This window comes from Tribolium castaneum, chromosome 2 (assembly GCF_031307605.1).
Source record: "Tribolium castaneum strain GA2 chromosome 2, icTriCast1.1, whole genome shotgun sequence".
Classification (NCBI taxonomy): Eukaryota; Metazoa; Arthropoda; class Insecta; order Coleoptera; family Tenebrionidae; genus Tribolium; species Tribolium castaneum.
This window is the reverse complement of record NC_087395.1, coordinates 726,426-748,973: the sequence shown is the minus strand read 5'-3', so window position 1 is coordinate 748,973 and position 22,548 is coordinate 726,426. Positions and strand designations below refer to the sequence as shown.

General features: G+C 27.3%; 1 protein-coding gene across 2 annotated transcripts in view; it reads left to right on the top strand.

Moving 5' to 3' along the window:
* LOC656715 (metabotropic glutamate receptor 2) overlaps nt 1-22,548 on the top strand; it is a 419,913-nt gene that overhangs the window by 178,164 nt on the left and 219,201 nt on the right. For both annotated transcript variants that reach the window (XM_064354798.1, XM_064354797.1), the window contains 3 exons: nt 860-948; nt 6,259-6,526; nt 10,400-10,864. In XM_064354798.1, the coding sequence (XP_064210868.1) occupies nt 860-948; nt 6,259-6,526; nt 10,400-10,864 (822 nt within the window). The remainder of the gene's footprint in view (nt 1-859; nt 949-6,258; nt 6,527-10,399; nt 10,865-22,548) is intronic.

Here is a 22,548-nt window from a genome sequence, read left to right as displayed (position 1 = left end):
CAGCAATTCTTTTTAAAATAAGTCAAAACAATTCCTGATTGGTTCTAGAAATGCTGTTATTTTTTCCTCTTTTTGATTGTTTAAGAAGTGTTTTTGGTCTGAAAAATCACAATATTCTTTTAGATATTTCTGCAAATATACACATAAAAATTAACCAAAAACAACCAAATTAAATAAAAAACTTTATTTTTTATTTTTGTTATTTTTTGCAAAAATTTTCTAAAACATGTTAAGCCAAATCAAAAATTATCTTAAAATTGTTGCTTCAACATTTTGGCTGGTATCTATGTTTTTAGAGCTAGAAAATTTAGACAAAAGTAAGCTAAAAAATTATTATTTTGTTGGGCCAAAGATAGTGTATAATTCTAATCTTTGACGTAGGTTAGTTAATAGTACGTGTTTTTATAAGAAACAAAACTTATTTGAAAAAATAAATCAAAGATTGTCCGTTTGGATTCAAAAATGCTGTTTGTTTCTTTCTCGAGCGTTTTGATCCAAAAGATAGCTGATAACTAAAAAATTTTCTTAAAAATAAGCTTCAAAGATAACATAATTTTATCTCTTTCGAGACTTAAAGCAAACATTCAAACAATCCAAAAATGCTTTTAATTTGGCTTTTCTCTAGCGTTTAAATAGGTTTTGAATTTGAAAAATAATAGTTTGTCCAGAAAATTGCTAAAACGGAAAGTAAAATAATAAAATAAATATCTTTAATTAAAATAGTTTCTTTTTGCAATTTTTTTAACATTTAGAATAGGTTTTTGCAATTTTGCCTTTTGCAGAACATTTAAGCTGAAAAAGAAAACAGTTTTGTGGATTAATTCTGTTTAGGAAAATGTATCTAATATGTTAACTTTAGTTTCAGGAAAAAATCAACGACAAAGCCGGACGACAAAACTTTTATCGCAAAATCAATCAATTACTACTGAAGGGTCCACAGTTGATACGGTAAGTTTGAACATCCTTTGAATTATGAGAAGACTTGAAGCGTCACTACTAAGGAATATAAGCTCAAGGCTGACCTTATTTATCTAGACTACACATTTTCATCTTGAAAAGACAGATAAGTGATAAGGTAGAGAGAGGAACATGGTTATTTTATATCTGAAAGTTTAGAAAATTGCACTTGTCCTCGAATTTGCTCCATTTATTTCAAGTTTCAACAATAAGGTTTTACATTTTTCTTAACCCAAAATTATGCTGCGCTCACTAGTTTTGGCAAACTCGTTGAACAAAATAAATATTTTGCTGTAATGATTTAAATTAGCAATTTCAATTAAAAGCATTATCTAAATTAAGCTATTAGACAGACTAGTGCAACAAGCGGACCACATTACACGCACGAGTAATTAAAATTATTGACCTATGGCATCATTAAGCTGATTGCTTTGTCCCTATGTATGTTGGAAGACAATAATTTGCTTTGCTTTGCTTTGTCTCCAATACTGAGACAACAATAGACACGGAAATAAAAGTACTAAAACCGTTAAATTTTTCTGCATTGCTTTATCTGCAAACTGATGTCATGAAATAAAGCAACCGTAACCGTAAAACACAACAATAGATTCAGGATTTGAGTTTTTGGGTCATGCAGATGCGTTCTCGTCACAATATTTGTTTGAAAATTTTAGTTTTATTTTTGTAATTTCTAACTTGAAAACTAGCACTTAATTTATGATGCAGTGTGAAATATGGGGATACGGCGAATGTGGAAATCCGTCTCATAAACATTAGGTGACAGTTATACACTGAAAAAATTACCTCTACTTTTCTCTAAATCCACCTGTCACCAACGTTAGCCAACTCACTTGTACGTCATCATCTATCTGTATTTTGTAGACTTTGTTTCCACGCTTGGAGTAATCAGTAAAAGTCGGATTTTTTATGCAAAACCTCCCTCTTTCTAAATTATACAATACATACAGGGTGGCCCAGGGGTGCGTCATCGTTCTCTAACTTTTTTGCTATTTGAAATTTTGCCATGCCGTTTTTATTATCCGATAGATCGACTTAAAGTACACACAAGCTAAAAATATTTTTATTATGCACAAGGTATTGTATACACAGTAGTGAACCAAAGCTATATTTTTTAAACGAAACACCCTATATATTTTTGCATAATTATATTCTACGCAAAAAAGTAATGTAATATTATAGAAATTATTATGAGTCTATCTCTTTTCGTTTCGGAATTATTCAACTTTTCGTTATAAAAAAAACAATTTTTGAAAAATCGCTGCCTACGAATATTTTCTGATAAAAATGTTCAAAAAAATTTTATATATCAAGTAATAATTAAATTACTAATGAATTTTGTCACGTTAGTACATATTAAATAATAAACTACCATTTGACTTATCAGATTCTAGGATAACAAATTTGCTAGTACATAATAATTTTTTTTGAAAAATTCTGAAAGATGTTTTAAATTTCCCATGCAAACCCTACGCCATTAGAAAGCTTATGCAAAATGCTGTCTAAACGTGCTAAAAATACTTGGTGTTTCATTTGAAAAAAATGAGCTACTCAACTTTTTGCGTTTTGGCACACCCTGTACATTACCTGGATGTTTCAAGCAAAAGAAAACCATTTTAAAAAATATAACTTTGGTTTACAACCTTGTATACAACACCCTGTATATTTTTAGTTTGTGCACTTTAAGACGATGTATGATATAATGAAACCAACTTGGCAATACTTTAAATAGCAAAAAAATTATACATCGATTACACTTCCCTGAGTCACCCTGTAGTAGCTAAAAGTTCTTTAAACTAGACAATAATAATAACTAATCAATAAATAATTAATTTCATTACTTCAGTAAATTGTTTAAGGTTGATTTAAGCAAATTTTTTACATTCGTAAAAAAGACCAAAAACAAAAAATCAGGTCAAAAAAAATTAGATTTTAAAAAATAGAATTGATTTTTTAGTTATAAAGTGACACAGGCAACATTATTTCAGTGTTATGAATAAGCGCAATGTTAACCATTAAATAAACGTAGAATACACTTTTGAAAATAAATCAATAAAAAATTCTTGTGATTTAAAAAGCAATTAAAACAATTTAGATGTTTCACGTTATTTCTGGCTAAGTGGATTTGTGGATAATGGTAAAATGGTAAAAGTTTGTAATCAAAGTTGTATTTTCCTTTTAGAACTTCTTCAACTGTATGAAATGGTCTAACTAATTTTTTAAATCATCGAACATTGTGAACAAAAGTTGTTTGAAAACCAGGCTAGTCTATAGTGTTTTGTGTTTTATTCTTGCCATTAAGAAAGTGAGTTCTTTTTATAATTTTACTGTAGGTATTTTAAAAACTAGTCATCACACAAAATTTAGTGTCTAATGTTTAATTTTATTTTCTATGCATTTGATTTTTTAGAAATTGTTTACAATTCCCTATAATTTATGTTTTAATGGTTTACACAAAGAGAAATAATTTTATTTTTTAACTAGTTTATAGCACAATATTTAGTACTCCATATTATTAATTAATTAATTAACTCGCTGCAAAAAAGTAGTGGTAGGTATTCATAGTTCCTAAGTCATTCTTAAACTAAAGATGTTTAAATGTTGTTTTGTGCAAGAAATACGTAACAAATGTTGCTAGCACCAAAAAATAAATTTGTTTTTGAATTTATTTAATTATTCGGTTAATGCAAAATAAATTTTAATTTGCTGTTTAACAAATACTGCAAAACACATTCTTATGTAAATAAAAATATTTGACGATTTTGTGACTTTATTCTATCATAATATTTGCAAAATAACTACATTTGTGCATTAAAAACGTGTTTTGAATTGCTGAGTTTTAACTCAATTTGGTTTGAGCTTAGCAACGTGTTTTGAAGCCTGAAAAATGTGAAGATAACTCATTTTTCGACCAAATTTTGTAATTTTTTCATTTACAAATAAAATTTTAGTCAAAAACAATCAAAATCATAAAACAGGTAAACTAACATCCATTTCATTTTATTTTTAAAGTTTTGACCTGATTTTATGAAAAAAAGCATTTTATGTCTTCAGATTATTAATTACTAATTATTATCAATTTCAGGCACATTTTGTAATTCTTTAGCCTGTTACTGCGAAATAGTTCGGACTAAAAAAATGTGTGTTAACCACTCGAAAAAAAAGCAAAAATTGCAATTTCTTTATTTACGATTAATTTTGTTGATTCTTCGGTATAGTTCGAACAAAATCAAAAATCCAATTTTACTAATAATTGATCTACAGAAGAGCGGATATGAGCTGGGTCATCCCTGTATAATCAAGTTACGTGATAAGGGATGTAAATAAACTTTACACAATGTGTTCACAAATGGTTGTTCATCAAGCCATCTATGAAATTTGAACGTAATGTGCCGCTTAATTTAATTGTGAATGCCGTCAAAGTGACAGATCCGTCAAAATATAAGATACAAATGATTTAATTAAAATCGAAACGTCGCTAAATATAAAGTTTATTTACATCCCTGCCCTAAACAACCAACAACAATTTCTTCCGTCAAATTTTTCAAGAGCAAAAATGTCATTTCAAAAGTTACGTGATAAGGATAAATTAATTAAACGTCATGTGAATTAGACACAATCAATTTTATAATTTAAAACTTATAAATGTTGCAAATTCAAAATATTACGGATTTTTATGAAAGCATTGTGTATACCATAGCACTTCGTTAACAAAGGGGGGGAGTGTTAAATATTTATGTAGTATAAAGCACATCAGTAAGTTAATAATTTTTTTTAAACTAAATTTTTATCTCAACAAAACTTAAAGAAAATTAAATACACATTTTTGCATAATTGGACGAACTTTTGAAATGTTTCTTACAAAATTTTAGAAAAATTTGTTGTTGTGAAAAGTCTCTGTACGTTACGATGAATTTTTGGTTAAAAGTTAATCGTATTATAATTTTCGCCTACTTTTATTGAATTTTTTCGAAAAATAAAACGTAATAAACGTTACTAAAAATTTGAAAAACGTAGAATTGATAATTGATAAAATTTTGGTTTGTTTCTTACAAAATTTTGACAGATAATTTCTTTATTGTTTGTAAACTATATCAAAGCATTAAGAAAAATAAAATAAAATAGTTTTACTTGTATACACATTTTATAATTTACTGATTTTTTTCAAATAAGTTTTGTTTTTTATCAAAAGTATGATAAATCGTAAAAAACAAATAAAATAAAGCTTTGGCACGATAGTGCTGAATAAAATGAGTGAAAAGTGGCATTACTTTGAATTACATTTTGTAATTTTCTAGCCAGATTAGCGAAATTAACCGAAAAACCATTAAAAAATATTCATAAACTTCAAAAAAAGACAAAATAATAATATTTTTGTTGTTTTTTGTGATTTTTTTGTTTACTTATAACAAAATTTTGTAAAATTATAATTTAAAAAAAACTGAGTTTAACAACTTTTGTGACAATTTTTTAAAAAATGATGGCGATTTAAATTTCTTAAAAACTAGTTCAATCCAACAAAATTATCAGTCATTTCGATTTAATTTTGTGATTTTTAGATTTTGATCAACTTTTTTAAAATAAAATGAGTATGTAAGAAAATAAATTAAATGGAGTGGAAGAGGCTAACTTTATTCTAATTTTGTGAAATAAATATACAAAGATATAAACAAATTGTACTTTGACCTCTCAAATTGTCGAAACTTGGAGACAAATTTGAAAATTGTTTTATTTGTCTTTTGTACTAATTAATAATTTTCAAAAAAAATTCCGTAATTATCTTAAAGAATGATAAACGAAATCGCGAACTTTCCTCAAAATTAGTTTACGATTTATATGATTTTAAATTTATGCCTAAAAGTTATATGTTTGTTTCATTTAAATTAAGTTCTGATCAGTCAGAGACTTCGTAAATTATGTCTTTTGAAGAATTTTAAAGTTAAAACCGCATTACGATCATAGGATTTATCTTGCGACTTTCGACTAGCTCTTTACATTGCTCTGATTCACCAAAACACAATTAAAGTGCATGCTGTGAACCAGGAAACAGATTTCAAGCAGTTCAAAGTTTTCGCATTAAACGAAAGGCGAAAAAAAGTTATTTATGGTTTTAGAATTGAGTGAGGCAAAAGACAATCAACAAAAAAAAACTAAAGAATGAGATCATGCGATAGCGCACATTTTTCTCCCTCAAAACGATGTGTTCATAAATCTGATAACAACAAGCAACAAACACAATAAGATTGAGTATCCTGATTATAAATATTAAAATATCCTTTTCAGATAAAAGCATCTTCTCAGGCGCTTAGCACAACGACTCACAAATACACTACTTCACCTCTGCGGTCTGACGACCCTTTTGAAAGCATTGTACTTTCACGGAAAAATCCAAGCAATACTACAAGCGACTTTTCCGACAGTTCTTTACGACCAACGTGGGACACAGTTCCACCACCCAAACCGGTTGCTGTCTCTAATTCACTCGGAAAAACTCGGAATTTCATCAAAGTTTCGACAATTACTTCGCATTCAACGGAAAGTGTTACTCAAGGTGAGCGCTTTTGCTGCATTTCCTTTCATGTAAAATACGCCTCTCAAGTGGGTTTTTAACGTCATTTATCATGGAACAAGTGCTCAAGGGAGCTCGGATGACGATAAGTCTGCAAGACTAAAATCAAACACAAAAACAACTCTACTTCACTCTAGCTCTATAGTTTTACTTAGAGCGTTTTTTAAACAATTTCTAAACTGAAATTGAAATTTTCTTTGTTTTTGGACATATTTTATCAATAGTTAGTAATTATTCGTATAATCCTGCTTCTATTATTTTATTATTCATTAATATTGCATTTTTAAGGGTTTATCAAAGTGATAATTTTTCTACATGCTCAAATACTTTCAAATTTTACAAACAAACCAAATTTGCCGTTCTGAATTCAGCTAAATTATTTTCTTGATATTTTTTCAAAAGAGCTGAACTTTGAAAACTCTGAAACATTGGCGCCAATTTATTTGAAATTTTAAAAATAATCATCTACTTTTACTATAATTTTGAATTCGTATTTTGACAAGTTCTTGCATAAAATAATTTATTAGTTTTGACCTAAAAAAGATGAGTTAACATTTTCTTTAATAAAAAACTTTATTTTTGTCACAACAGAACTGGAAGAAAATTAGAGTAATACCTATTTTAGTATAATTGGGTGAATAATTAAAATAATTTTAACTTTGCCTGAAAAGCGTTCTTAATAATGAGAAAAATAAGAAATTTTGGGATTGTGATTACTGATTTTTTTTTAGAAAAATCCATAAAAAACTTGAGAATTTAATTCTAAAACTAACATAATTTTTGGCCATTTGATGATAAAATTGGATTAACAGCTGATTGGAATAATATACTTTTTCTACTTTTTCAATAAAAAGTTTTATTTAAAATATGTTATAAGAAAACTTAAAAAACGCAAGATTCACACAATTTTTGGTATAACTTGGTAAAGTTTTAAATTGCTTTTTAGAGTTAATTCCTTTATTAAATGTAAACCATATCAAAACATTAAAAAAAAGATTTTACGCGACTAATTTAATGACTTTTAAAAACTTTTATTTAACTCACTCTGTTGTGTGTCTGTCTGTTTTCATATTTTCAGAGCTAAATTTGAAAGGGTTCCAGTTGTCATAATGATTTGAAATTTTGTACACTTAATCTGCAAGACAATGCAATTCTATATAGTTAATTTACTCGCTAAAGGAGTTAAATGGGGCTTTAAAATTTTAGAGGTTATGTTTACAAAGGTGTTCTCTATTTGTACATACCGTAAGTTATACCGACATAGACGATATGTTGGTCAATTGCACGTAATCGTAGATGCACAGTGCACAGTTTACTCACTTAATATAAAAATATTCAATTTCTAAATATTTGTTGTAAACAAATGTCGCTTATTAATAAAAGTATTAAGTTACGAGTGCTCATTATTTTTAAAAAATTATACAAATATTTTTAAAAATTCTATAAAACTCTCCGAACTTACGGTTATCGAATTCAAAAAAATTATTCACTATTCGCACAGTGTACAAGAATTTTGATGTTTTAAATAAAAAAGTTGAGTAAAAATGTTTGGTTAGCATTTAAATTTTTTAAGTCGGCGCCAGTTTTTCATAGTTTCGTAAATTCAATTATTTTGAAAATAATTTAGTTGAACTCCGAATGATTAACTTGGGTTGTGTTCAAAATTATAAAGCTATAGCTACATAAAAAGATAAATCTCTTTTAATATTGTGCCTAAATTTAGTGCTTGAGACTGATAACTTTGCAAGTTGCTCTTCATAATTTTTTAACATTAGAGTAAATTTACCAACAACAAAGTTGTAATTGAAATCGCTTTTGTCGCTAAATACTTCTAATTTATTTGTTGAAATCAAGGATTTAGAAAAATTCTTACTGATTTATTTTCTCTTTTCATAAATTGTGAAGATCCAGTTTTTTCTATTACTTTCGATTTTTTGTTAATTATAGTGTCGAATTAATTATATCTCTAGAGATACAAACATAGCTAGAATTATTTTTAGAAATCTTTACGAAGTACGGTCGTTTGATTTTTTATTTCTAACTAATTTATTGTGGAGTTTCTTTAGAGTTAGAGCTTATCTCTTATAATTTTTGACGTTTGTCCATTTTTTCGTTTAAATTTCATTCAGTTGAATTATTCAAAAAATATCACAGCTCTTAAACATTTGAAATAAGTGATTTTTTTGACCACATGCTCGATGAAAATTAAAAAGTAAAATCTTTTTTTGTAATTGTTTTTAAACCTATAAGAGAAAGTTATAGCACATCTTGATAAAAGTCACCAAAATTTCGATAAAAAAATAGGGTCGTTCCATTGGTTCTAAATTGTGATGTTTTAAATAAACACTTGCTAATAAAAATTGAATCGTTTGCAGTAAGAGAATATTTTTTTTGCATTCGATAACCGAACGTTTAGAGAGTTTTTTTTAATTATTGAAATTGTAAACTGTCAAAATTCAGGGTTAGTATGATTTTTTCAAAATGGTTATCAAAAATTTGTTATTGGAACGGTTCTATTTTCTTAACATCAATCGAAAGAATATCGATATTTATAGTGATTTTATCAAAACGGTGTACCTATCTTTTGCAGATTAAAAAAAATACAAAAACGGTATTATTTCGTAATTTTCATAGTTAATCAAGTAGACCTTGCAAAATGTCAAAATTGTCAAACATTAATATTTTATTTAGTTTTTAAAAAGAGCAAAATAATTTTAGAACGTACACTTTAACTTCCCGTTTGCAGTGCCATTTAATTTATTTCGATATCTTTGACAGTGCAAGAACAATCGAGCACGTCCATATCAATGACTCACCCTGTATACAAAATCTTAAAGCTCTAGCTATTCAGAAGTAAAATTACCGTTGTGGGCGCCACTGAGCTAGGTCGAAAACAGTAACCATAAATGGCGGGAAAATGTTTATTCGGATATTTTGAGCGTTGTACGAATTTTGGGGTTTCGCAATTATTGCATTGCCTATGCGGAATGATTATTGCATCTTTGATGCAAGAAACTTATGTTGACAAATGAGAGATGACGAGGAAAACACGAATAACGAATGACTGTTTGGTTCACTTTCTTTATTGGAAAATTATTACAAAGACATTGAAAAGCCTACCTTTTGGCATAGTTTACGTTTAAGTGTATTAGCAGTTGTTAATCTTAATTGTAGTTTTGTTGATTTATCGAAGTATTTCATGATTTTATCAGTGGAAAAATTCTAACCTAAAATTCACAAATTTCACTAATTTATTGGTTTCTTGAGCCCAACTTTGTACTCGCTGTGATCCATTACTTATATTCTTTAATTAGACAACTGTTTGATAACACTTTGTAATGAAAATTTAACTATTTTTCACTTTTCATCAATAAACACTTTATACCACGAAAAACAGCAGAACCAAAGTCAAAGCTAGTATTTACCACCACGTACTTTTAAAGTGATTCTCTCTAATGTAAGCAATTAACACTATACACGCAAAATTGTTAAACAATTTATTAGATGTCAATTAAATGTGGAATTACGAAAATTTCGTTACTGTTTTCGACATAGTTCAAAAGTCATCACCAGAGGGCGTCTAGTTAATTTTATTTCCGAATATTAGAAGTTAAAAAGTTTCTAATATTTTGTATTCAATACAAACTCACACAAATGAAACAAGTTTTTTATATGAAACTATATTTCCGTCCAATTTCTCTATCCTAAAGCCCACTAAAACAAAATCCAGCAATTTTTCAGGCGCAATTTTAAATCGGTTTGCTTATAATCGTGTAGCGTCTTGCTTACGCTTTTAAAATTCAAATTAAGTAATTTTATATTTCCATATTCGTATAAACTTTTCTCAATTTCCAGCTACAATAAAAGAAGCGAAAACCTTCGGTGTGTTAAAATACGCCAACGGATCTCGTCGTAACTCCATGACAGACTTGAAACAGCATTTTTTAAGCACCGAAGCCAATCTCGTTGATCTCATAACCGGCGAGATAAAATCAGTGTTCGATAATTTAACTTCAAGTGATAGTGTTAGTAAAGTGATCCAACAGGAAATTCCGTGGCCTGTGAAGAAGGAGGCGGTTGTTGAGGGTGATTTGGTGTTGGGTGGGTTAATGATGGTGCATGAGAGGGAGGACACCATCACGTGCGGACCCGTGATGCCACAGGGTGGTATACAAGCCCTGGAAGCGATGCTTTACACCCTTGATAGGTTGAATTTTGGATCCGAGGCGATTCTGCCTAATATTACGTTGGGAGCGCATATTTTGGATGACTGCGATAAAGACACGTATGGCTTGGAAATGGCTGTGGACTTTATAAAAGGTAGGAATGCGAATAAATGTGTAATAACTAGAGACTGGATTTTACGACACTTTTCTTACTCGCAAGTTTTAAGGACTTTTCTTAAAACTAGAAATAAATGTGTTTTGTTAAAAATGGACACCATTTTATATTTCCTACATTCCAAAAATGATTGTATATTAAATGAGTTTTAAATATCCTACCGGTGTGTAACTTTTAATTAATTTAAAACAACATAATTTTTGGAATAGTTTTTTAGTATTTAGTTTAAAATCATTAAATCAAATTTTTCAGTTTTGTTGTAATTTATAAGTTTCAGTTTTTTAGTTTCTTAATTTTCCTATAGTATATCATATTTTTAATTTTTTTAATTTTTTGTCTTTCGTGGTCTTATTATTTTATTTTGTTAATGTTTTTACTTTACAGTTTCATAGTTTCTTAATTCTCTTCACTTCTTCAGTCACTTAGATCTACAGAATTTTAATCTGACTGTTTTTTAGTTTTCTTAGATTTCAGTTTTTAAGTTTTTTAGCTTTTCATTCTCTTAATTTATTGTTTTTTAATTCAAATTCAAATCTTTTAATTTATTAGTGTTTTTCTTTTTCGGTTTTATAGTTTTTTCAGTTTTCTGGCGCTTAGTTCTTCAGAATTTTAGTCTCACTATTTTTTAATTATTTGTATTTCTAGTTTCCCAGCGTTAAAGTTGATTTTTTCAGTGCTTGAACTTTTACTTTTTGAAAGAATGCTTACCCCAATTCTATACAATCAGCCTTGATTTTGAAATAAAAAAATAATGTACGTAGAAGTGTCAAAATTGCGCAAATTGTTAATTTTAATTTCAAAATCTTATTTATTTTAATTAATAACATATAATAATAATAATAATAATAATAATAATAATAATGATAATAATAATAATGATATTTAATGATAAACTGACAGTGCAGATTGTAATTAGTTGTGTCACTGTCCTACTTTTCTAGGATTCTTAGTTTTTGTGTAATAAATTTAAGTGTTTTTACCAAAAAACCATTTTATTTGCATTTAACGCGAAATAACGTTTTGTGAAAAAGACCGGTTCTGAAACCAGCTCACTGGTGTTTTATTTGTCCTAAGAATGATTAACTGACCAATAAAAACGTAGAAATTACTTATTTGTATATCTACTAATCCGTCGGTCAAAAAACAGTTATAGTCTTAGCTTTACCAATAAATTCAATGTTAAATATGTATCTTCTCGTGTTATTTGTTTTTGTATTATTTTTGCTTTTATATTGTTATTTAAAATTACTTTGTTTGTGCTAAAATTACATTTTGTACATGTAATTATCTACTATAGACATTTTTGTGTGTTGGAAATAAATTTACTATTATTATTACTATTATTATCTGGTACATAAAAAATATCAAGATTGAAGCGTTTGTCATTGGATCTCGAAGGCATATTGCACTCCCAACTGTAAAGCAGAGCAATAAGGCGTTTAAAACTGACCAAAAAATTGTTTGATAATTTTGTAAAAATCAGCCAAACCATCTGGAATTATTTTGCTGCTTTCTAAGAATCTTTCGAGTTTTCTATTAGACTTGGGTTCCAAAATCGTGGATAAATTGTGAATCAATTTGTTTTTGAAGAAGATTGATTCTCTCCATTACTTTGTGTTTTTACTCAAACATTTCGCAACTTTTCAACAAAAATCACAAAAATAAAAAAATACCAAATTAGGTCAAAAATCATTATAACTTTTTAGTTATTAACTTGGGTACTTGAATTTTAATAGTTATGTTTTTATTTAGTCAATTTAATGATCTTTGAGAAATACAGTTTTTTAATTTCACTCACAGTTTTATTCTCAGTATTTCAGCTTTTTATTTTTTTAATTTTTTATATTTCATACTCATTTCCTAAGTTTTTTACTTTTTTGTTGTTTCACTTTCTTATAATTTCAGTTTTCTAATTTTTTTATGTTCTTACTTTGCTATTCTATATTTGTTTTATCTATCACTTTGTTTTTGGTTTTTGTAATGTTACAAAATGAAAAAAATTTTCAGTTTTTTAATTTCATAGTTTCTTAATGTTTTATTCACAGTTTTATTCTCAGTAGTTCAGCTTTTTATTGTTTTAATTTCTCGTATTTCATACTTATTTTCTAAATTTTTTACTTTTTTGTTGTTTCACTTTCTTATAATTTCAGTTCTTCAACTTCTTAATGTTCTTACGTTGCAGTTCTATATTTTTTTTAATTTATTACTTTGTTTTTAGTTTTTGGAATGATAAAAAATGAAAAAAGGGAGTAAGGTCAATCTTAGCAAAAAATCAACTAATATTGCAAGGTAATCTGTGTCAATAAACACCACTTAAAAGTCGCCAGTAACACAAAATTTGTATAAATAAAAAATTTAACACTGTGTACTTTTCATTTTGGTTCTATTTTTGTCTTTCAATAATAATTTTCTTTCTTCCAAATTGTGTTGTTTCCTTTTATTTTATAAGTTCTCTCCAGTGCTGAATAAAATAATTCGATCAAAATCAATAATATGATTTTCTTCCAATAAAGTAAGATATTTTTTGTTTTATTTGTTACACTCGTTTTTTACGTACACCTTTTTTACGTTTTAGTGGAACTTTTTATGTTACTAAACTTAAAATAATAATTTTTGGAAAAATTCTTGAAATTTTTCAATAAAATATTTAAATTAATCAAGAAGCCTTATGACAAAACTGAGTTCCGTTATTCCAAAAAATACATTTTCGAACAAATGAGAACACAGTTACCCTTATTTTAACTGAAGGAGTTAGAAAATAGCAATTTGACAGTTCTGTTAAGCGGTGTCACAACTGAGCACTGTTTAGTTTTTTTGTTGTAAACAAAACATATTATAGTTCGTGTTTTTTGTGTGGAATTTATTGTAATACATAAGAATTGTTTGTATTTTTCCTGTAGTAGAAATTAATTAAAAATGTATCTTAAATTACCAGATTTTAATACCTAATTTATGTTTTTGTTCAACTTTTTTGAAACCTAAATAAGATTTTTAAATTCCTAAAAATCCGGTCTCTAGTAATAACATAAAATGTTGCTTTACGTTCGATAGAAATTTTCCTTACACAACTCATGTTACATGCCGTCTGCAAGCGTTAAGACTTTCACAAAGCGATTTGTTTCGTTAATATCTCTCTCTCACGTTTTACGTTACACGCAATGTACGACCTCAGGGAATTGCAAATTTGATCCGTCTAGCTTTCAACGAAAAACGATTCAAATATTACGGCACTGTGGTTTTTCACTGAGTACATCAAGAGCCACTCAAATGTTAGAAATATACAGATATTTGATTGATGATGATATATCATCTAGGAATGTTTCCTCAACTTGAACAGCTTATTGTAAATCAAAAGGAAAAATCATTATTTAGGAAATATACAAGAAATCTACAAAGCTGGCGGTAATTGTTACTTCCTAATAATTATTATTTATTGCTATCCTGTTTCTATTCGTGTTATTATTTCTATTCCTACTCTAAAGTCAAAAATAATGTTCAATTTGCCGTTTTATTATTATTATTATTAAAATTAAAAAAAAATAAACAGAGTAACCCAAACTTGATTGAAAAAAAAGTTTTTAGACTAAAAAATTTTGTAAAAAAAGCCATTAAATCAATGAGTATTAGTGCAACAATACCTAGTGATTTTATTTTGATAGATCACTAAGTTTTGTTAGAAATTATTATTTTGGCTTTTTTGTGTGTTTTACCCAACTTGTGAGTTATGTAAAAATTATATAGATTTTATTTTCTTGCAATTACTTTCTTACAAATCACTTTCTCGGGTGATTTTTCGAGTAAAATAGGCAATTTTCTCTTGAATGTTTTTAAGAAATCTATAAATAGTTCAAAAACAGTTTTATTTTAAAACATTACCTTTGCATTTTTGCCTTTATCGTGCGTTATAACTTTATAAGTCATAACATAATTAACACATGTGTGAGTTAAAAGCACACAATTATTTCAAAAAATAATGAAAATGATAACTAAAAACAAAATATATTAAATTAATGTTAAATTTACCATTTACGGTGTTTAAACATGATTTTAAAGTAAAAACTAAAATAAAAAAAAGTCATTAAAAGAACTGATTGAAAATGATGTTTCCAAACAAAATTCTTAATTTCAGTTTAAAATTTTGCTAGCACAGACTAAAAAATTACAGAACTAAGACAATAACTACACAAATTACACATTTTTTTCGAGTTTTCGAGCGTTTTACAGTCAGAAACGTTCGTTTAAAACCATGCGAAAATAACAAGATTAAGCAAAAGATATATTTTTAATTTTTTGATAATTAATTAAACTTTTTTTCGAAAATTGCCCAAAAAATAAAATAAGATCGACATTGATGTTATTTTGTTTATGTCATTCGATTTGAATTGTTTTTTAATGTAAATTTTGTTAACGAATTACACAAAAAACATAAAATGAGGTAGGAACATGTCTTTTCCAAAGTGTAAGCACATGTGTAGTTTTGGGTAAAATTTTGCAAGGTTATGGTAAAAGGTCACCAAAATAGTAGAAATATAATTGATAAATCATTAAAAAAATAGGAACTTTTATTTAAATTTCAAATTCTGTTGAACCGTTTGTTTTTTTACCTTTTTTGCTTGTTGTAATGTTTGTGAGTAAAAAACATAAATTCAAAATTTTGAAAAAAAATTGTCGAAAATGTAGACATTTAGGACAAAAATTATGTTAAATTTGCTTTTTTACGACGATTAATGTTAGAATAAAAACAAAGGCATTTTAACAGTATTTTTAAAGAAACCAAAAATTAGTCGAAAATGTTTGAGATTTTGCTAAATCACTAAATAAAGAATTATATTTGCATAGTTTTTGATATTTTTGAAGCAAATTATTTATTATTAATGATTTCTTAAAAATATGCAAAAATTACAATAATAAGCTATTCATGTCGTTACTTTTGTTTTTTAAAATTCTTATTTAGGGATTTTTTTTTAATTTTGCAAAAATTGGCCAAAAAACACGATACTAGATCGATATTGATGTTATCACAAACGTTATTTCAACAGTTTTACTGGTTGTTATTTGATTATTAATCAGAACTCAGTAAACAAATAAGTCGAAAAAACGTAAAATTTGATCGAAAATTGTCCCATCATCAAAAGGGTTAAGAACTTATGTTTAAATTGTTTTGGTGACTTTTTTTGAGCGTTTTAGCGATTTTTTCTCGAAAGTTTGTTAAAAATTAAGCCTCAACCTCAAAATCAATAAATTATTAAAAATGTTGTAGTTTTCACTTCTTCTTGTTTTAACACGTTCGTTTGCTCGCAAATTTTTTGTAAAAATAGGCCGAAAATTATCAGATCAAACGAAAAATTATGTGCACTTTCAAGTACCTAAGCACATGAAAAAAAAACGTTTTGACGAAAATTGTTTTAAATTAAATTATTAATTTTTGTTTAAAGTTTTGCTAAAACAGACCTACTCGTAATAATGATCTAATCAATTATATGTTTCATATTGTTTTGGTTTTTTTTAAGCCAGAAACGCAATCATTTTGCAAGTTTTTGTTAAAAACAAGTCAAAAATGGCAAGATTATGCTATACATGTATTCAGTTTTGGCTTTTTTAAGTGTTGAAGCAAGTTTTTAAAAAAAACACTTTTTTTGGAAAATTTTATTAACAGTGTGTCCAGTTTTGACTAGGTTTAATATTGTTTTGTTTATTTTATTCGATATATTAGAAATTTGTTTTTATTTTAAGATCATTCAAAAAATGATTATATACACCACACAATAAAGAAAAAAAAAGAAAAAACAAAAAAAAAATGCATGGTAAGAAAAATTAAAAAAAAATAATCTGATAAGTCAAATTGGAATTTATTTTTTGCTATAAATTTATTATTATTATTTTAGAAATTTTATTATTACTTAATACATAAATGAATTTTACTCATGACGAAATAATACTAAAATAAATAAAAAAATATTTAATTTGCTATACAAACCACATATCGTTAGAAAGCTTATAAAAAATGTTATCGATACGTTTAAAAAAATACATTGTTCTATTTGAAAAAAATGAGTTATTTAATTTTTTACGTTTTGGCACACCCAGTACATTACCTGCGTCATTCATGAAAAAGTCGACCATTTGCTAAAACTGCAAAGCATCCTGAGTTTTTCGGTTGCAAATTTATCGGAAAATATTCATTGGCCACATTGTAGTCATTTTTGAAAAATTGATCTTTTTTATAACAAAGATTGTTTTTTTTTGCCTAAAATCTAATTATACAAAAATATATAGGATGTTTTATCAAAAATATGTAACTTTAGTTCACCACCCTGTATACAACTCCTAAAAACAATATTTTAGTTTGTAGATTTTAAGTCGATCTATCGGATAATAAAAACGGAATGGCAATATTTCAAGTAATACAAAATTTATAGAGCGATTACGCACCCTGTATGTAAGCCTACCAGTCGGTGCTAAATTTAATTGAATTCAATAAATAAAATCAATGTTAATTCAAAACTAACTTTCTCTGTAACGCGTCCTTTCCTGTCTTGCGATAAATTTCTGATTTTAGCAAAACTATAATCGTTAAAAATGTAAAATAAAAGAGAAGAGCTTAACAAGAAGTTGCATTTGCATCATTGTATTCGTAGAATAAAGCACTAGAAATCTTTAATGAAATCTATTATAGCTTTGTAATTGTTTTCCTCGTTTCTAGTTATTAATGCTCGAGATAGGAGAGTATCTACTTACATTTGGTCGTTTGTCAATCGGACACGATCAGTTGTATTCGTTCCAGAAGTTTACGATTTATATCTTTTCTTTGTCGGAATAAAAGGAATGGGAATTTCCCTAGAATGTGTTAAACTTCTGGCATTGAAAAGTCTAAAGTGACAGATTAAGCTTTAACCGTAATTTGAACATATTTATCATCGTGGCTTCGTTTCAAAATATAGAAATGAAATTTTTCTGGCTAAGCTTGCAGCTTTTAAATCAATTTTAAAAGCTTTGTCTCAGGTCGATGAAATATTGAAGCGATTGATTGAAAATTAAAAACTGATGCTCTTTGTGTGAAAGTTTCAAGTCGTCCAACATTAAAGGATGTGTGTTTCCGAAAGGCTTTGTTCCGCACCTAACTTAGTTTATAAATTTATAACAAGTTTCTGTAATGACTAGGTCGAACAATAAATAACCAAGTTTACATGTAGACACTTATTTTGCACCAAATCTACGCGTTTCCTGAAAAATGAAACAAACCGAACTCGGTGAACTTTTTAATTGAATATTTGATGTATTAAGTAGTAATAAAGCTTAAAGAAATTTTCAAACAAGTTTTTGAAAAAAAAAGTTTCTACATCATATTTTACACAGCCGCTGATGGAATAATAAATCATTTTGAAAGTTTTATAAAATCAGATTGACTTGGTATATTGGAGTGATAGAAAGTTTAAAATTTAACTTTCCCTTCGGCATACAAGTGGTTTCTCGGAATGCCTCCCTTAGGAGTAACAGATTAAAGTTGGGATACTTTCCAGTAGTTTTTATAAACTGGCCCAGACTAAATAATTGGCAAAAAAACAAATATTTTTCATTTACGCAAAAATATCATTTCTAATTTGTAATGAAAACGTTGTTTTCGTTTCGTCAAAATTTTATTCGTTTTATCGCACTATCTTTGACTTAAATTTAACAGCTGTCACTAAAATTTACTGTGAATTAAATTAAAGAAAATCGTTAATATTCAGTTATTGGTGATTCAAAAGTGATAACGTTTAATATGTAAAATGTAATTTTTGTACTTTTAAGTACTTTTTATAAATTGTCTTCAAGAATGATGGTCGCCATCAGCCATAATAATTATACCTCAACAAATATTAGCTAAGTAGCACGAATAAGCACCGCAGAATTTGTACAATAAATCTGCTTTCTGAAAATAACTTTGCCACCAAAGAAGTTGTTTTAGTTAATGACTGATGAATGATTACATTATTTAAAAATCATACCATATTTTTCAGAACGATTAAATATTTAGTGAGTTTTGACAATTTTTTGAGAAAAAATCAAGTTTTTTTAGAACAATCTCGGCAAAACTGACTCCAAGACAAGTCAAGTCAGATCATATTAATATAAATTAAATATTAGTAGTATTAACATTAAAGTTGCCTTTGGTGTTTTTTTAGTACAACCTTGACAAAACTGACTGCAAAACACACAAATTTCATATACAATGGTGTTTTAAAAAATAATGTTTAGTTTTTGTGTGAGATTTTGCTCAAAATAATCAAAAAAATCACTAAATTAAACAATAATTACTCAATTTTTTGTCTTTTTTGAGCGAATCTTGACCAGAAATTACGATCTTTACATCAAATTTTAAGTTACTTAGTCTGCTTTATTTGATTTATTTGGTTTATGATTGCAATTTCTTAAAAAAAGTTTTGTATTATCAGGCCCTATAAATTACCTATAAATTACCCTATAAATTAAAATTTGAATAAATTGCTAAATTATATTATTTTTGCTTTTTCAGTTGCTTTAACACGTTTGCAAATTAAAAACACAATTATTATTTCTCAAATATTTAATAAAAATAGCTAAAAGCTTAGCTTCCCCCAATGTTTAAGAGAGTTTTTGAAGTATAAAAATCAATTTTTTTTAACAATGTCGCCAAAGAATAAAAAAAAATCGATCACAAAAGGTGTTATTAAACACCACTTTTAGTATTAGTTAAATTAAATTTAAAGTTTGCTTTATTTGATTTTAATTGGTTTTTGATCGCAGTTTTCTAAAAAATCCTATAAAAAGTGATATTTTGCATGATCAGGTCAAAAAATTACCAAAGAGAATCAAAAATGAGCTGGAATATAATGAATTTGTTTTGAACTATCACTAAATTCTGTTGAAAATTACAAATTCGTTAGTTAGAAACGCAATTACATTTTGAAAATTGACAATCAATCAGTCTAAAATTTTTTAGAAATGCAATTTTTGTCCAAAAATTACAAAATTAGATAAAGTTTGATGTTGTGATGTTCCTTTGTCTAATTCATTTGATTTTAGTAGGTTTTTAAGCAAAATTCCTTTAAAAGCTAAAAGCATAAAAGGTTAAATTTTGTAAGATTAGGTGAAAAAATTACTACAAAGTTTCAAAAATGGCAATTTTTTTTGAGAAAAAATCAATGAGCTGAAAAATACTGATTTTGTTTTGAAAAATCGTAATTTTTTTTTTGAAAACTATGTTATTTTTGCTTTTTCGATTGTTAGAACTTTTACCGTTTTCGAGTTAAAAAAAATTATCTAATTCTCACATTTGTAGTTAAGATAATGCGCCAAAAATGTAGCTAAAAATTTACCTCTAATGTTCAGGACAGTTTTTGAAGTAAAACCCAAGAATTTTTTATCAATATCGTCAAAGAAACAAAAAAAATTGGTCGAAACTGACGTTTGTAATCAATATCTTTAGCTTTTGTATAAGATTTTGTTAAAAAAAAATCTCAATAATCAATGAATTAAATCAGTAATTACATATTTTTCGTCTTTTCTAAAGATTTTTTTATGAGATCTTTTTTATAAAACTGATCTTATTTTACTCGAATTTTGTTGGTTTTTGATTGAAATTTTGTTAAAAATAAATTGAAAAAACATAAAATTTGGTAGAAAATTGTATTATTTATTTATTGTCAAAGCTGATTTTAAAACTATCAGTTTTATGAGACATTTTTCAAAACTAGTAGACTTAAACAAACAATTGATTTTGTCCTCTTCGAGCGTTTTAACATTTTTTTCTCAAGATTTTATAAAAAATAAGCCAAAAAAACAACGAAGTAGTTCAAAAATAGTAAACTAAATTTTGTTGAAAATTACATTATTTGTGATTTTTTCTTGTATTTTAACACATTCGTTAGTTAGAAGTGCCATTATATTTTAAAAGTGTTCTTAAAGTTAAGACTAAAATGTATCAAATTAAGCTAACAATGACGTCACCAAATGAGTTCTCACATTATTTTATTTACTTGTTAATTTATTAAGAATTGGAAACAGAACTATCATTCTTAGAACAAATGCAAGTAGTTGATAATAAATTGAATTGGTGAAACCCTAAAACTCTTGATTCTAAATTAAAATTTTAATTTCACCTTTCAGCTTTCACGAGCGCACTGAACTTGAAAATTTCAGTATCTTTTCAGGACGTTAAGCCTGGTATAAAAATAAATATTCTAATGAATATCTGCTAAAGACTTGCTCCGAAACGTTTTCCTTTCATTCAGCTGTCTGAAAATAATTTTCCGAATTAAAAGCAACCGTTATTGTAATTATTGTGCTTAAATCAGCAGCTCAGCAACTTTGCCAAAAACCCATACACAATTCAGTGTTTTCGTCCAACGTTAAATAACGGTTTTGAGGCGATATTAACGACTCGTAAACTTAGTTTATGTACAATCATAAAAGCCAATTCTCATATTTCTTAGATTCGCTTTGAAAGTGTAGCGGAACGTGTAATTCGTTTTGCACTCCATATACTAAGAGGATAATTTATATGACGGTATACTGGAAATAAATCGACTTAATGGGATTGTGTAGCGCAACCTTTCTGGCCAGATAAGGTCGCAAGTTTTTCTTATTTTTGCCAAACAAATTGGGCAGCTAATGATTTGGATCATATTCTTGGAAGTTTAGGGAGAACTATAAATTAGGAGGCGAAACGAATTAAAAAATCGTACCAAAATTAAATTAACTGAAATTCAACCAATTCACTAATTACTTCGAAAAAATGGACAAATGTTGAGCTTTGCATTTTTAACAGGTGAGTAAAACTGCTTAAAATATTCACAACAACCATGTGAAAAAATATATAATTTTAAAATTTGCATTTTGTCTCATATTTTTCAAAACGCTGCAAATACCGTTAAAGATACTTGAAAAATGCTGGGAAAAAATTGTAGAGAATTAAAGCTTCTACAAAAAAGTTTGCGAGGCCATGTTTCTAGTGTCAATGGTTTAGGCCTTAATGACGCTGAAGCGACGGATTCGTGTCATTTTTCCGGTGGTCTTGAAACGAAAAATTAATTTAAACCAAAACCGTTAGAAATAGAAATATGGTGTCACGGACTTTTTTGTAGGAAATTAAATTCTCTACAACTTTGTTCCTTACACTTTTTTTGTATCTTCAAGCGTATTCGCAGCATTTTCATAAATTTGGAACATAGTTGAGCTTTCATGAGCTTTAAACTCGGGGCGCCACCTATCCGACTGTAGCGCAACTTTACAGCTGAGCTTTGAACCAAAACTCCAATAATTCGTGCACTCTTGACGAGATGGCTGCGTGAGGGTGAATTTCAATTTTACTGAAAAATCAATGATAATTTTTTATTACAGTCATCGTTTAATAAACTACATAAATAAATAATGGAAAGATGAGATCAGATTGTTTTATTGATTGTTTGGAAGCGAAAACAAGTTTTTTAACATGTTTTTTCTCAGACTTTAAATAGTGACACCGCCCATACAATTAACAATTTAATTAAAATACAATAACGAAAACAAAAAGATTTTTTTCCAATTATGTGAAATAAAAATTGGTAAAAAAGTTTCTTGTCTTTTGCACTTTATCCCCTAGTGAGTTCACAACTCTCCTGTAGCTGTCATCTTCTGAGACACCAAATTGACTACTTTACATA